The sequence below is a fragment of the Punica granatum genome, chromosome 7 (assembly GCF_007655135.1).
Source record: "Punica granatum isolate Tunisia-2019 chromosome 7, ASM765513v2, whole genome shotgun sequence".
NCBI classification, from domain to species: domain Eukaryota; kingdom Viridiplantae; phylum Streptophyta; class Magnoliopsida; order Myrtales; family Lythraceae; genus Punica; species Punica granatum.
This window is the reverse complement of record NC_045133.1, coordinates 22271934-22288608: the sequence shown is the minus strand read 5'-3', so window position 1 is coordinate 22288608 and position 16675 is coordinate 22271934. Positions and strand designations below refer to the sequence as shown.

Here is a 16675-nt window from a genome sequence, read left to right as displayed (position 1 = left end):
GTGAAGCTGCATTACGTGCCAGGTGCTTTCAAGGCAAGGCGAAAGTCGTGAAAAAAAGTAAAGAGGGCAAAGTGATATGTAATATTAAGTTTCTTCATTTTAATGAATGTGTAATCTGTGAGCTTATTACAATCTTAGAAGTGTTGTAAGTTTTTGCTGATCTCCTTTCCACAGCTAAGGACTTGATTGGGTTGTGCTTGTAGGTCATAGACCAGCTGCCCCGGCTAGATGTTCCTATGGTCAAAACATAAAGTTCAGTATGACCATAAACAAGTCCAATGAGCGTCTTGTTTACGTGGTAAATCCTCAACTCCTTGTTATTAGAGCTAATGAAAAAGTGATTAAAATGATTAACTTGTGTGATTGAGCAACTTTTTGCCCTCTAATGGTGTTGTTCTTTCATGTGGTAGAACATCCCTATGCGTTTTGCCCGGTCATACGGCCTTCTTCAGAAGTATTTTGTGATCCTTTTGGATCCATTGGGAGAGCATTGGTTGGTGGAACACAAGCTCCAGGACCGGCCTCATTGGTTGTACATACAATTCGGGGGGTGCGAGTTTTCCAATAGCAATGAGATCAAGATAAGATACACGCGCGTATTTGAACTGTTGCCGGGTGCGGAAGACTCTAAGAGTTTTTTTATCGTGGTTCATATCAATGAACTTCCTTGAGTGTGTTTAGGAACCACTATGGTCGGATTACCGAACTTGATTATATGATCTCTCATATCCCCAGAGCAGAAACTTGTGTTTCAGCTTGTTTAGTATGATTTTTTTTTTATCACAGATCATGCATATGAAATTTATGACATCAAGAATTGCAGTTAGCATGTTCTTCCTTATATCCACCATGTAAATTTGGTAAAGCCGATCCAATTATAGATAATTTCACAACCGAGCTTGGGTGAAGCTGCATTTCGTGCCAGGTGCTCTCAAGGCAAGGTGAAAGTCGTGAAAAAAAGTAAAGAGGGCAAGGTGATATGTAATATTAAGTTTCTTCATTTTGATGAATGTGTAATCTGTGAGCTGATTACAATCTTAGAAGTGTTGTAAGTTTTTGTTGATCTCCTTTCTACTGCTAAGGACTTGATTGGGTTGTGCTTGTGGGTCATAGACCAGCTGCCCCGGCTAGATATTCCTCTGGTCAAAACCTAAAGTTTAGTATGATCATAAACCAGTCCAATGAGCGTCTTGTTTACGTGGTACATCCTCAACTCTTTGTTATTAGGGCTAATGAAAAAGTGAATAAAATGATTAACATGCTAAGATTGAGCAACTTTTTGCCCACTAATGGTGTTGTTTTTTCATATGGTAGAACATACCTACGCGTTTTGCCCGGTCATACAGCCTTCTTCAGAAGTATTTTGTGATCCTTGTGGATCCATTGAGAGAGCATTGGTTGGTGGAACTCAAGCTCCGGGATCGGCCTCATTAGTTGTACATACAATTCGAGGGGTGCGAGTTTTCCAACAGTAAAGAGATCAAGATAGGAGACATGTGCGTGTTTGAACTTTTGCCGGGTGCGGAGGACTCTAAGAGTTTTTTTATCGTGGTTCATATCAATGAACTTCCTTGAGTGTGTTTAGGAACCACTATGGTCGGATTACCGAACTTGATTATATGATCTCTCATATCCCCCGAGCAGAAACTTGTGTTTCATCTTGTTTAGTATGATTTTTGTTTATTGCAGATCATGCATATGAAATTTATGACATCAAGAATTGCAGTTAGCGTGTTCTTCCTAATATCCACCATGTAAATTTGGTAAAGCCGATCCAAATTATAGATAATTTCACGACCGAGCTTGGGTGAAGCTGCATTTCGTGTCAGGTGCTCTCAAGGCAAGGTGAAAGTCGTGAAAAAAATAAAGAGGGCAAGGTGAAATGTAATATTAAGTTTCTTCATTTTGATGAATGTGTAATCTGTGAGCTGATTACAATCTTAGAAGTGTTGTAAGTTTTTCTGATCTCCTTTCCACTGCTAAGGACTTGATTGGGTTGTGCTTGTAGGTCATAGACCAGCTGCCCCGGCTAGATGTTCCTATGGTCAAAACATAAAGTTCAGTATGACCATAAACAAGTCCAATGAGCGTCTTGTTTACGTGGTAAATCCTCAACTCCTTGTTATTAGAGCTAATGAAAAAGTGATTAAAATGATTAACTTGTGTGATTGAGCAACTTTTTGCCCTCTAATGGTGTTGTTCTTTCATGTGGTAGAACATCCCTATGCGTTTTGCCCGGTCATACGGCCTTCTTCAGAAGTATTTTGTGATCCTTTTGGATCCATTGGGAGAGCATTGGTTGGTGGAACTCAAGCTCCAGGACCGGCCTCATTGGTTGTACATACAATTCGGGGGGTGCGAGTTTTCCAATAGCAATGAGATCAAGATAAGATACACGCGCGTATTTGAACTGTTGCCGGGTGCGGAAGACTCTAAGAGTTTTTTTATTGTGGTTCATATCAATGAACTTCCTTGAGTGTGTTTAGGAACCACTATGGTCGGATTACCGAACTTGATTATATGATCTCTCATATCCCCAGAGCAGAAACTTGTGTTTCAGCTTGTTTAGTATGATTTTTTTTTTATTACAGATCATGCATATGAAATTTATGACATCAAGAATTGCAGTTAGCATGTTCTTCCTTATATCCACCATGTAAATTTGGTAAAGCCGATCCAATTATAGATAATTTCACAACCGAGCTTGGGTGAAGCTGCATTTCGTGCCAGGTGCTCTCAAGGCAAGGTGAAAGTCGTGAAAAAAAGTAAAGAGGGCAAGGTGATATGTAATATTAAGTTTCTTCATTTTAATGAATGTGTAATCTGTGAGCTGATTACAATCTTAGAAGTGTGGTAAGCCTTTGCTGATCTCGTTTCCACTACTAAGGACTTGATTGGGTTGTGCTTGTAGGTCATAGACCAACTGCCCCGGCTAAATGTTCCTCTGGTCAAAACCTAAAGTTCAGTATGACCATAAACCAGTCCAATGAGCGTCTTGTTTACGTGGTAAATCCTCAACTCTTTGTTATTAGAGCTAATGAAAAAGTGATTAAAATGATTAACTTGCTAAGATAGAGCAACTTCTTGCCCACAAATGGTGTTGTTTTTTCATGTGGTAGAACATCCCTATGCGTTTTGCCCGGTCATACGGCCTTCTTCAGAAGTATTTTGTGATCCTTGTGGATCCATTGGGAGAGCATTGGTTGGTGGAACTGAAGCTCCGGGACCGGCCTCATTAGTTGTACATACAATTCGGGGGGTGCGAGTTTTCCAACAGCAATGAGATCAAGATAGGAGACACGTGCGTGTTTGAACTGTTGCCGGGTGCGGAGGGCTCTGAGAGTTTTTTTATGGTGGTTCATATCAATGAACTTCCTTGAGTGTGTTTAGGAACCACTATGGTCGGATTACCGAACTTGGTTATATGATCTCTCATATACCCAGAGCATAAACTTGTGTTTCAGCTTGTTTAGTATGATTCTTGTTTATTGCAGATCATGCATATGAAATTTATAACATCAAGAATTGCAGTTAGCGTGTTCTTCCTTATATCCACCATGTAAATTTGGTAAAGCCGATCCAAATTATAGATAATTTGACAACCGAGCTTGGGTGAAGCTGCATTACGTGTTAGGTGCTCTCAAGGCGAAATGAAAGTCATGAAAAAAAGTAAAGGGGGCAAGGTGATATGTAATATTAAGTTTCTTCATTTTGATGAATGTGTAATCTGTGAGCTAATTACAATCTTAGAAGTGTTGTACATTTTTGCTGATCTCCTTTCCACTACTAAGGACTTGATTGGGTTGTGCTTGTCGGTCATAGGCCAGCTGCCTCGGCTATATGTTCCTATGGTCAAAACCTAAAGTTCAGTTTGACCATAAACCAGTCCAATGTGCGTCTTGTTTACGTGGTAAATCCTCAACTCATTGTTATTAGGGCTAATGAAAAAGTGAATAAAATGATTAACATGCTAAGATTGAGCATTTTTTTGCCCACTAATGGTGTTGTTTTTTCATGTTGTAGAACATACCTATGCGTTTTGCCCGGTCATACGGCCTTCTTCAGAAGTATTTTGTGATCCTTGTAGATCCATTGAGAGAGCATTGGTTGGTGGAACTCAAGCTCCGGGACCGGCCTCATTAGTTGTACATACAATTCGAGGGGTGCGAGTTTTCCAACAGTAATGAGATCAAGATAGGAGACACGTGCGTGTTTGAACTGTTGCCGGGTGCGGAGGACTCTGAGAGTTTTTTTTATGGTGGTTCATATAAATGAACTTCCTTGAGTGTGTTTAGGAACCACTATGGTCGGATTACCGAACTTGATTATATGATCTCTCATATCCCCATAGTAGAAACTTGTGCTTTAGCTTGTTTAGTATGATTTTTGTTTATTGCAGATCATGCATATGAAATTTATGACATCAAGAATTGCAGCTAGCGTGTTCTTCCTTATAACCACCATGTAAATTTGGTAAAGCCGATCCAATTTATAGATAATTTCACAACCAAGCTTGGGTGAAGCTGCATTTCGTGCCAGGTGCTCTCAAGGCAAGGTGAAAGTCGTGAAAAAAAGTAAAGTGGGCAAGGTGATATGTAATATTAAGTTTCTTCATTTTGATGAATGTGTAATCTGTGAGCTGATTACAATCTTAGAAGTGTTGTAAGTTTTTGCTGATCTCCTTTCCACTGCTAAGGACTTGATTGGGTTGTGCTTGTAGGTCATAGACCAGCTGCCCCGGCTAGATATTCCTATGGTCAAAACCTAAAGTTCAGTATGACCATAAATCAGTCTAATGAGCGTCTTGTTTACGTGGTAAATCCTCAACTCTTTGCTATTAGGGTTAATGAAAAAGTGGATAAAATGATTAACTTGCTGAGATTGAGCAACTTTTTGCCCACTAATGGCGTTGTTCTTTCATGTGGTAGAACATCCCTATGCGTTTTGCCCGGTCATACGGCCTTCTTCAAAAGTATTTTGTGATCCTTGTGGATCCATTAGGAGAGCATTGGTTGGTGGAACTCAAGCTCCGGGACCGGCCTCATTAGTTGTACTTACAATTCAGGGGGTGCGAGTTTTCCAACAGCAATGAGATCAAGATGAGAGACACGTGCGTGTTTGAACTGTTGCTGGGTGCGGAGGACTCTAAGAGTTTTTTTTATGGTGGTTCATATCAATGAACTTCCTTGAGTGTGTTTAGGAACCACTATGGTCGGATTACCGAACTTGATTATATGATCTCTCATATCCCCATAGTAGAAACTTGTGTTTTAGCTTGTTTAGTATGATTTTTGTTTATTGCAGATCATGCATATGAAATTTATGACATCAAGAATTGCAGCTAGCGTGTTCTTCCTTATAACCACCATGTAAATTTGGTAAAGCCGATCCAATTTATAGATAATTTCACAACCAAGCTTGGGTGAAGCTGCATTTCGTGCCAGGTGCTCTCAAGGCAAGGTGAAAGTCGTGAAAAAAAGTAAAGTGGGCAAGGTGATATGTAATATTAAGTTTCTTCATTTTGATGAATGTGTAATCTGTGAGCTGATTACAATCTTAGAAGTGTTGTAAGTTTTTGCTGATCTCCTTTCCACTACTAAGGACTTGATTGGGTTGTGCTTGTGGGTCGTAGACCAGCTGCCCCGGCTAGATGTTCCTATGGTCAAAACCTAAAGTTCAGTATGACCATAAACCAGTCCAATGAGCGTCTTGTTTACGTGGTAAATCATCAACTCTTTGTTGTTTGAGCTAATGAAAAAGTGAATAAAATGATTAACTTGCTAAGATTGAGCAACTCTTTGCCCACTAATGGTGTTGTTTTTTCATGTGGTAGAATATCCCTATGCGTTTTGCCCGGTCATACGGCCTTCTTCAGAAGCATTTTGTGATCCTTGTGGATCCATTGGGAGAGCATTGGTTGGTGGAACTCAAGCTCCGGGACCGGCCTCATTAGTTGTACATACAATTCAGGGGGTGCGAGTTTTCCAACAGCAATGAGATCAAGATAGGAGACACGTGCGTGTTTGACTTGTTGCCGGGTGCGGAGGGCTCTGAGAGTTTTTTTATGGTGGTTCATATCAATGAACTTCCTTGAGTGTGTTTTGGAACCACTATGGTCGGATTACCGAACTTGATTATATGATCTCTCATATCCCCCGAGCAGAAACTTGTGTTTCATCTTGTTTAGTATGATTTTTGTTTATTGCAGATCATGCATATGAAATTTATGACATCAAGAATTGCAGTTAGCGTGTTCTTCTTTATATCCACCATGTAAATTTGGTAAAGCCGATCCAAATTATAGATAATTTCACAACCGAGCTTGGGTGAAGCTGCATTTCTTGCCAGGTGCTCTCAAGGCAAGGTGAAAGTCGTTAAAAAAATAAAGAGGGCAAGGTGAAATGTAATATTAAGTTTCTTCATTTTGATGAATGTGTAATCTGTTAGCTGATTACAGTCTTAGAAGTGTTGTAAGTTTTTGCTGTTCTCCTTTCCACTACTAAGGACTTGATTGGGTTGTGCTTGTAGGTCATAGACCAGCTGTCCCGGCTAGATGTTCCTATGGTCAAAACCTAAAGTTCAGTATGATCATAAACCAGTCCAATGAACGTCTTGTTTACGTGGTAAATCCTCAACTCCTTTTTTTTAAAGCTAATGAAAAAGTGAATAAAATGATTAACTTGCTAAAATTGAGCAACTTTTTGCCCACTAATGTATTGTTTTTTCATGTGGTAGAATATCCCTATGCATTTTGCCCGGTCATACGGCCTTCTTCAGAAGTATTTTGTGATCCTTGTGGATCCATTGGGAGAGCATTGGTTGGTGGAACTCAAGCTCCGGGACCGGCCTCATTAGTTGTACATACAATTCGGAGGGTGCGAGTTTTCCAACAGTAATGAGATCAAGATAGGAGACACGTGCGTGTTTGAACTGTTGCCGGGTGCGGAGGACTCTGAGAGTTTTTTTATGGTGGTTCATATCAATGAACTTCCTTGAGTGTGTTTAGGAACCACTATGGTCGGATTACCGAACTTGATTATATGATCTCTCATATCTCCAGAGCAGAAACTTGTGTTTCAGCTTGTTTAGTATGATTTGTGTTTATTGCAGATCATGCATATGAAATTTATGACATCAAGAATTGCAGTTAGCGTGTTCTTCCTTATATCCACCATGTAAATTTGGTAAAGCCATCCAAATTATAGATAATTTCGCAACCGAGCTTGGGTCGCAGGACTCTTGCTATGATTTTAATATGATCGGGGGTCAGGGTTCCACAATAACAAGGAAACGGAGTAAGAACTTCCATGTAAAAGCAGCTTACATAGCAACCACAATTCAAAGAACCATGGCGAGCAGAGAGACACCGGACTATTTGTCTAAAAAGAGCACGCTGATCATCTTTTTCATTCGGCATGGTCAGTTGACTCAAGTTGTTTCAAATAGCCAAATCCCGGACTACTTAACAAGACATTAAAAACATGAAAACCATGCCCACAGTGAGCTTCTCGTTTGGAAATCTTTCTATGAATACAATCGGTTTTGGAATTAGAAATAGAACTTCAAAGGAGTCGATGTGTGGTTTGGTAATTCTTAGTGGCTCTTTACAACCTTTCCATGAGGGGGAAAAAGTGAACGTTGCTCAAGATTTTGAGTTAGACCGATAAAAAAGCGTACGAATTACGCAGACACCAGGGTAGAAGCCATGTGAAGATCCATACAAGGGCAGGTGGTAGCAATCTCATTATGATTTGGTTTCTCTTTGTTGTCGACAGTAATAACTCAACGAATCCTCCATTTTATATCTCCCTCGCCTTTGGCAACTTAACCGATATGGAGTTCGGGGCGTCATAGTCTTGCCTTCGGATTCATTGCATTAGGAACAGTTTTCAATTCCCTTGGCTTACTGAAGGCACTTGAAAAGCAGAGCTGCGTCCATGGAAGCAGATCTAAGAGCGGAGAGTTGATGGGTGCAGGCAGATCTTCTAATATGACCTTAGTAGCGAGAAATTTAAGTAATATATTGACGCAGTGGAACCTAAATTGCGATCTGTTGATTCGCTCACGAATACCAGACAACAACCTTCTATCACCTGTTGATTCTACGAATACCAGGAATAGGCATCAAACTCGAAAACAAATCCGAGATTGGAAGAAAGAGCACGGTAGCTCCGCAACTTTATTGATAAATCCGAAATTCAACTGCCTCAACCCTAAGGTTGTACAAAGCTTAAATAGATCTTAAAAACGCTTAAATTGCACAAAAACATAAACTTTTCTAAAATTATAAAAACGTCCTAAATAACATAAATTGCTTGTTTGATGCCCTAAACGATGAAATTTACCTTAAATATTGAAAAATCAAGACGAAACTGTGAGTTTTGCTCCGGATGCCGTTTCCTTCGAAATAGGGTCTTCAGAACTTATTTTTCTCCAGGTACCGACTTGCCGCCTCTTCTACCGCATCATATATGCTTACATATTTGACAAATAAAAGTGACATAAGTCAACATGTTAATTGAATAATTCGAAATACTATTGAAATTGAACAAAAATATTAAAACATTTTAAAATTATTTGTCGATGTACTACATTTTGAAATTTTTTGATGCACTTCATTCATCATCAATATTGTTTAATAAACCTTTTTCTTTAAATAAGAGATTAAATATTAATTAATATCTAAATTTTTCATTTGTATCTAAAATTCATTTTCCAAATTTACTTGGAAAAACCCCCACCACGAGTGTATATAAGCTCTAGGCATACAGAAACTTAACAACGATTCCATTTAGATTACTTTATAGCAGATGGGATCAAACATAAGACATGAAGTGTGAAACTTGAGATGCTAAAGAGTTTTCAACAGTTTACAGTCGAAGTTTCAAAATGGAGTTCGGGGATAGTTTTTACATTTGCCCACAAATTTCACCCTTTCGTCGCATTTGAGAGAGAGCGAGAGAAGAACTGGGGTAAAATTTTTATTTTCCATCGTACTGATTTGAAATATTTAGGGAAAAAAAAAACCTTAGCCAAATTAATAAACTATCTACAATTTTTAACACCTTTCTTTGAATTTTCGAAAATCAAGGGAAGTGACTTGACCCAATATTTATGAGCAATGTAGATCCGCCCCTAAGTGACTTCGGCAGCTTAACGGATATGGAGTTCGGGGCATGACAGTCTTGCCTTCAGATTCCGGGGATCAGGCTCACTGAAAGGCACTTGAAAAGCAGACTTCCAGATATTTGTGAAGCACTATAACACAAGGGTGACAGAGCATATCCTTGTCCCTACGTTCGTAGGTGACCGAGGCTAAGAAATACGCAACCCCACTGTGTCCAGAAAAATCTGCAGTTGCTACTAAGCTGGCCTCTCAAGGCATTTTTACACAAAAGCCGTTCATCGTAAGGACTCGGACCCTTGTAAATTTGCACTTTCTGTCGCTTGCTGCTGTATATCGTGTGATGCTTTGTCTTGCTTAGCTATCGATGCAGAGAAGATCAAGAACAATGTCCGATCCGAGCAGGCTGAAGTTCTTCAAGGTGTTCGTCGAAACACAGAGCAAAGAGCGATTGGTAAAGTTTTCGTTTTCCTCTTATCTTTGCTTCCAGTTAAAGCTATGTCTTGGTCGCAATATGTCCTCTATTCTTTTAAACTCAGCCACTTGTAAGGATAGTTGAAATCGTGTACGAGTTTATTTGCTTAGTAGGAGTTTATGAGATTTTACTTGTGTGAGGAATTTGATGATGCTTTTTCCTGATCTTGCTGCTTCCGGTCTGCTGCATTCTGCTTGATTCCGGTTTTTCAGCTATTGAGGAAACTGCTCGGAACTCTTCGTTCTAATTCTTTCATGCATATTAATGGTTTCACTGTCATATCCCTCCCTTATCATGATTGATACTCGGTCCTTCCATGTGCTGCAGAGGATCCCTGTTTACCTCATGCATATGGAAGGCCAGAAACCTCAAGTCTTTTGCTTGTCGGGTTCGAGTGGGGATGCATGGCAAGTCAATTTGGTAGAAGTACTAGAGAAAGACTCCGATGAGTTGTACTTCACGCATGGATGGGCAACCTTCGTGAAGGACAATTTAATTGAACATGGGCACTTACTGCTCTTTCAATATGCTGGTGAGTTGAACATTAAGGTGGAGATTTTCAGTCGCTCTGGCTGCCCCAAAGAAGCTGCATTTCATGCCAGGTGCTCTCAAAGCAAGGTGAAAGTCGTGAAGAAGATAAAGAGGGCATGCTGATATGTAATCTTAAGTTTTTTCATCTTGTTGAATATGTAATCTATAAGCTTATTACAATCTTGCAACTGTTGTTTGTTTTCGTTGTTCTCCTTTCCACTGCTAAGGACTCGATTGGTTTGTACTTTCAGGTTGTAGACCATTTGCCTGAGCTAGATGTTCCTCTAGTCAAAATCCAAAGTTCCTACGACCATACACGAGTCCAATCTGCGTTGTGGTTACATAGTAAATCCTCATCTCTCTGTTACTAGGGACTAACGAAATGTGAACAAAATGAACTACCTAGCTTATATTATCGCATTAAACATGACGAATTTGAGCAGCTCTTTGCATCATACTATTTTTTGTTTTTGGGTGTGGCAGAACATCCCCATTCGTTTTGCCCGGTCCTACGGCCTCCTTCAAAAGCATTTTGTGACCCTCGTGGATCCATCAAGAGGACAATGGTTGGGGGAACTCGGGTTCTAGGATCGCTCTCATCAGTTTAACATATACAGTGGGTGGTGTGAGTTTTTTGAGGGCTACAAGATCAAGATTGGAGACACTTGCATGTTCGAACTGATGCCGAGTCCTGAGGACTCTGATAGTTTTTCAATGGGGTTCATATTAATGAACTTCATTGAGTGAGTCTAGGAATTACTCTGGTTGGATTACCAATTTGACTACATCTCCTTTTATCCACAAAACAAAAACTTGTATTCTAACTTGTTTGTTATGTTTTCTATTCGTAGATCATGCATATCAAATTGATGACATCAAATATTGCAATTATTAGTTAACGTGTTGCTCTATATATCCACCACTTGATTTGGTAATGCTAATAGATAGCTTTACAACCGAGCTTGGGTGGCAGGATTCTTTCACAACCGATTTGAGATATAATCATGGGTTGGGGTTCTACAATAACGAGGAAATGGAGTAAGAACTTCCACATAACAGGAAGTAGCCATATTAAAAAAACTAGGGTGAGCAGAGAAACCGGACTATATGCCTAACAAGAAGCGGGCAGACCATCTTTTGCATTTGACATAACCAAGTTGTTTCAAATAGCCAAATCCTAGATTACCTTACGAGACAAAAACATGAAAACCATGCCCGCCGCGAGCTTGTCGCTTCGGAAACTTTCAATGTATATCGAGACGAGAAGCAGACTGACCAAACAACTCAGCCAAAAATTGAGAAACAATGTCGATTCAAAATCTCAGACTCTGTTTACCGAGACAAAAACATGAAAACCATGCCTACCCTGAGCTTGTCGCTTGGAAATCTTTCAATGCACATTGAGACACAAAGCAAACCGTCCAAACAAATCACGCCAAACACCGAGAACCCATGTCGATTTAAAAACCATAACTCGAGAAACCATGTCGATCCAAAACACCACATATAACCCGCGCGAGGAAGCCTATTCATTTTTGTATGAATACAGCTGATTTTGACATTAGAAATAGAACTTCAGAAGGAGTTGTTTGGTTTGATAACTTCCAGTGGGTCTTTACAACCTTTCCATGTGTGGGAAAAAGTGAACATTTCTCAGAGGAAGGAACGTCGCTCAAGATTTTCCTTAACCGTTAAAAAAGGACGTACAAGTTGAGCAGACACCAAGGTAGAAGCCATGTGATTCTGTGAAGATCCAGACAATATTCAAGGTATTCTCAAATGAACTTTGTGCTCAAATCAGCTAGTCATGATGTTTAGTCTGGATGATTTTGTCATACTTGTCCTGTAACTATGAATTTCCGGGGAGCTCGAGATGAATTGGGATCGGATTCACAAAATAAAGAAAATTAAGACATGAAGAAAGGAGAAACTGCACACACAGAGTGATATGTCAATCGTAGATTACTCGATATGCATAAAATTTACGAGCGCTTCACTACCATTGCTGGTTTCACAGGAAAGTTACTCTTATCGGGATTCACAAATATTTAATAGGTTCGGGTTTATACAATCGGATCGCCTGGCAAAACATTTCAAAACTGGGGACCGAGACAAATACATTTCAGCAGAGGACCATCAACCATGTTTTGGCCTCGGAAGAACATAAAAGATTTCATTGGATTCCCAAAAACTTTATAATTAAATGGAAAACCAACGTTTTCCGAAAAATGGAAACTGACGAGTTAATCCACTCATCCCAGGGGTTCTCAAAGTCTCGAAGATTCGGATTGGGTCGGCTTGGGCGGATTGATTTTACGGGCCTTCTGGTACAACCCTAGGTCAATCAGATTTTACGAAAGTTTAGTCGGTTCAGATTATATAGTCAGGTCGTCCTGGAAAAAAAAATTTACATACAGGGATCAACACTTTAAGCTGAATACTTGAAGTTTGACTGCTAAAACTTCATAAAAACTCATGATAGAAGACCCAAAGTTTTCCCAAAAATGGAAACTGCCGAATTAGTTCGCTCATTAGTCGTAAAATTGGGTGGCCACCTCATTATGATTTGGCTCCACTTCGTTCATGAACAATAAACAAGAGGGAAACACAATAAAATACCTCTAGAATAAATGACTATATGCAATTTGCCGAGGAAAACCAGAATATAAAAAAGAAAATCACAAAGATTATTTTTCCAATTATCCTACATTTTAATTTTAATTTTTTGTTATTGTATTTTAATTTTTAAATAAAATTTTATTTTACAGTAAAAATATTTTCAATTTTATTGATTTTTATTTTTTATTATAAATTTTTATTTATGTTATTGTAATTTTTAAATACTTTTCATATATTTAATTCTATTTGTTTTATTTTATTTTATTTATCACATCAACACGCCAAACTCAAGGCGGTCACGATATTAGATTTCTTTGTCGCCGTCCATGTCACATTTGTTGTGACGTCATCATGTTGGTGATCTAAGCAACTATCGAGAAGAGTGTCGAAGGATTCAACTTTATTATAATTTATCATACTACTCGAAGGATTCTTGCCAAGGTCATATGAAATTTTCAGTATCTTAATCAAACTCTAATTACAACAATTAATCGTCATGATTCAACACCACTCTTGACACAGAATTGCAACTATAAAGAGTTGTATTTGTCTTAGTATAAGGCAATTTTCATGATTTCTTTTTTGTCTTAGGGGAAGGTCTATAATGCAATTGATCGTACCATATAATCAAATAAATTACTATAGTTCATGGTAAATTACTTGAATTTTTAGTAAATTACTAATAGAGATAGCAAGTTCCACCCAAAAAAGGAAGGGAAAGTAAATTATACAAATTTCAAAATAAATTACACAAATTTTGAATTAAAGTACACAAATTTTAAAGAACTTTATTTAATTTTTAATAAAATACTTAAATTTTTTTACATTTTTATAATTTATTTAATAATACAGTGCAGCTAAATTTTTTATTGCGCGATAGAATTCTCCCTTAGTATAAGGCAATTTTTTTATTTCATATATCCACTTTGGCCATGAATTTTAATTTTTTCTATTACATTACATGTATCACTATAATAACTTGAGCGAAGGCTGTCAAGCTTCTAGCCACGACAGTCATCACAGTCAAGCAAAGGGACTGCCATAGTTGATTTGATGTTCTTCCAACAACATTTGCCATTGTCGACATCCTCAAGATTCAAACTTTTCTTGAGGGCACGGGCAATCTCCAATTTCGAGATTGGACGATGATGGGCAGGAAAAGCCTTCTTCACCTGCCAAAAATGGCGATGGGGGTTCTTCAGAGAAGTCACCAAGAAACCTCCATTTCTAGGTTTCCTTGCCCTGAAAATGTCTTAATGGCTTTAATCTCTTCGGGGAAGTTGGGGTATATTTAGACCACTTCGCGCTGCTCCTGAAAATGGGAAGCCGAGCCGAGTGAGTGTCAATGGCCAGTGCTTGGCCAGTAAATGTTCTGATCTTCAAGCGATTTCTTCTTCCTTCATAGTGACATTGAGATAAGTCGGCCACCTCATTATGATTTGGCTTCTCTTTGTTGTCGACGATAATAACTCAATGAATCCTCCATTTGATATCTCCTCTGCCTTTGGCAACTTAATCCATGTGGAGTTTGGGGCATGACAGTCTTGCTTTCGGATTCCGGGGATCAGGCTTGTGGCATTGGGAACGGTTTTCGATTCCTCCGGCTCAGTGAAGGCACTTGAAAAGCAGACTTCCAGATATTTGTGAAGAATTATAACGCTGGAGTGACAGAGCATACCCTTGTCCCTACATTCGAAGGTTAATCGAGGCTAGAAGATACGCAATCCCACCGAGTCGGGAAAACTCTGCTGTTGCTACTAAGCTGGCCTCTCGAGGCACTTTACACAGAAGCTGTTTACCGGTAAGGAGCATCGAACCCTAGTAAGTTTGCGCTTTCTGTCATTTGCTGTTGTATCTTGTGTGATGCTTTGTCTTGCTTAGCTGTCGACACAGTGAAGATTAAGAACAATGTCGGATCCGAGAACGCTGAAATTTTTCAAATTCTTCCTTGTGTCTCAGAGTAAAGAACACCTGGTAGAGACATTCTTCTTTAGTTTTTGTTTTTTCTTTTCATGTTTCCCCGTTTGTTTTTGCCTTAAACTTTTTGGTGCACTGCAGAAAATTCCTCAGGCTCACTGCAAACTTATAAAAGGCTGGAAACCTCGAATTGTTCTCCTATCCGGTCCAAGTGGGAATACTTGGAGGGTCAGTTTATCCCAGGACCAAGAGAAGCCCGACGAGTTATACTTCAAACATGGATGGCCACGATTTGTGAAGGACCATTCGCTCAAAGACGGGGATCTCTTGTTGTTCCAATGTCTAGGGAAGTCGAAGTACAAAGTGGAAATTTTCGATCCCAGCGGGTGTCCGAAGGAAGCAGCATTCAATGGTAACTCCTTTCAGGGCACCTTTAACATAGAAAAATGCAGGGGATGGACATCCGGGAAATCATGTAAAGGGGGTAAAATTTATTTGATGCGTAACCCATACTTCGAGTCCAGTCCCGCAAGTATCATTTATCTGTTTCAGCTGTTCTATGCTCATCCCTGATTGCCTTTGCTGGTTCGTTGTTCAGATCATGACAGCTCTGAGGCTGGTGAACCTTCCTCTGCTCGAACTCTGAAGTTCAATATGACAATATGTAATTCTCAGCATGCATACATGGTAAAATGTTCGGACTCTTTGTTTATTAGTGGGGAATGAGAAGGGACTGACCTAAACTAGCTTGCTTTTATGGTATTCTTTGAATCATGACAATTTGATGGTGTCTATGCTTTTGTGGCAGAACATCCCTAAGCATTTTGCGATGTCAAATGCACTTCTCAACAAAGTGACACTCCAAGATCCGTCAGGAAAGCTGTGGCCAGCTAAAATCAGGTTCCAGGTTCGTCCTTGCCCTCAGTTTATCATATTCGATGGGTGGTATGAGTTCTGTAAAAGCAACAAGCTTAAGATTGGAGACATATGCGCACTGGAGCTGCTGCCGGGCAATGAAGAATCCGATAATCTGCTCATGTCTGTTTGTAAACTGAACTTTTAGCGCAGTTTCTGTGGTTAGTTATCTGGAAATCTTGTAATCTCTGAAAGGTCTCAAGGCAGCATTAGAAATTCTCCTGATGATCTCACTTGGTGATTTTTATAAACATAAATTTTCTCGTCCCATCATTCTTTTTCGTTCTTTTTCCTCCCTTGGTTTCTTCATATTGGATGATGGATTGTCGTTTCTGTATGGGATCTGAGCTGGTTACCCGAAGGTGAAAGGCTTATCTGTTCTGTGTTGAACTTTTGTGGAACGGAATATATTCTCTACTGTGTAAAGGCAAGAATCGCCTGCTAATGTGACTCGTGAAAACATACACTTATTACGAACGTGGATGATGGAAGAATCTAAACCTTGAGAGTACAAGTGAATATATGAAAATTATGAGGTGTGGCAGATCTCAAATGAAAATGTGGCTGGTAGACTTGGCTGAGATATTTTATGGGTTGTGATGTTAGCTGGTTCTTCCCACAGGTGATTCCGAGTTTAGACGAAGTAGTGCTCCCGACCTCGTGTATTATTCTCTCTATATGAATGCTCCGGCATCGTTCCTGACTTGATAAACAGAAGAATATGCAAGTCAAAAGCTCATTGTGCACGATACGTAATGATCACATATATGGCTAGCTCAACAATGTCTTCCAGCAAGCGAATTTTATGCATTTCCCTTTATGTAGTCGGCACGAGCTTGCTATGGTAAGTGCAGTTCAAGATGAATTGCTGTCATCAGCCTTTGTCGAAATGGTTCTGTATCTACTAGTCTTGTGCTTCACCAGCAGGTCTTTGGCTTCGTGAGCTCTTTAATGATTCTGATTGTAACATTACCTCATGCAAACGGATTGCCCCTTCGACCTTGCTCGGCTTCCGTCAATAGGAGCTTGCCGTTCCCGAATACAGATGAGTTGTCCCTACCGAACTCCTCTGTTGGAGCTGGTGTAACTCCTTA

General features: G+C 39.5%; 2 protein-coding genes across 5 annotated transcripts; both read left to right on the top strand.

The window, feature by feature from the left end:
- Nucleotides 1-9091: 9091 nt before the first annotated feature.
- On the top strand, nt 9092-10519 carry LOC116214870 (B3 domain-containing protein Os11g0197600-like). The gene is made up of 4 exons (XM_031550350.1): nt 9092-9407; nt 9486-9578; nt 9927-10217; nt 10382-10519. Exons 2-4 carry the CDS (start codon nt 9492-9494, stop codon nt 10499-10501), a joined length of 498 nt encoding a protein of 165 aa, XP_031406210.1. The 5' UTR covers nt 9092-9407; nt 9486-9491; the 3' UTR covers nt 10502-10519.
- Nucleotides 10520-13731: 3212 nt separating this feature from the next.
- LOC116212967 (B3 domain-containing protein Os03g0212300-like) lies at nt 13732-15971 on the top strand. 4 transcript variants are annotated; one of them, XM_031547737.1, is made up of 5 exons: nt 13732-14550; nt 14631-14723; nt 14808-15141; nt 15265-15353; nt 15475-15971. In XM_031547737.1, exons 2-5 carry the CDS (start codon nt 14658-14660, stop codon nt 15727-15729), a joined length of 744 nt encoding a protein of 247 aa, XP_031403597.1. In that variant the 5' UTR covers nt 13732-14550; nt 14631-14657; the 3' UTR covers nt 15730-15971. The 4 variants fall into 4 exon arrangements, with proteins under 4 accessions (XP_031403597.1, XP_031403596.1, XP_031403595.1 ...); XM_031547736.1 differs by having other exon boundaries at nt 13733-14550; nt 14643-14723; nt 14808-15150; XM_031547735.1 differs by having other exon boundaries at nt 13736-14550; nt 14808-15150.
- Nucleotides 15972-16675: the final 704 nt, after the last annotated feature.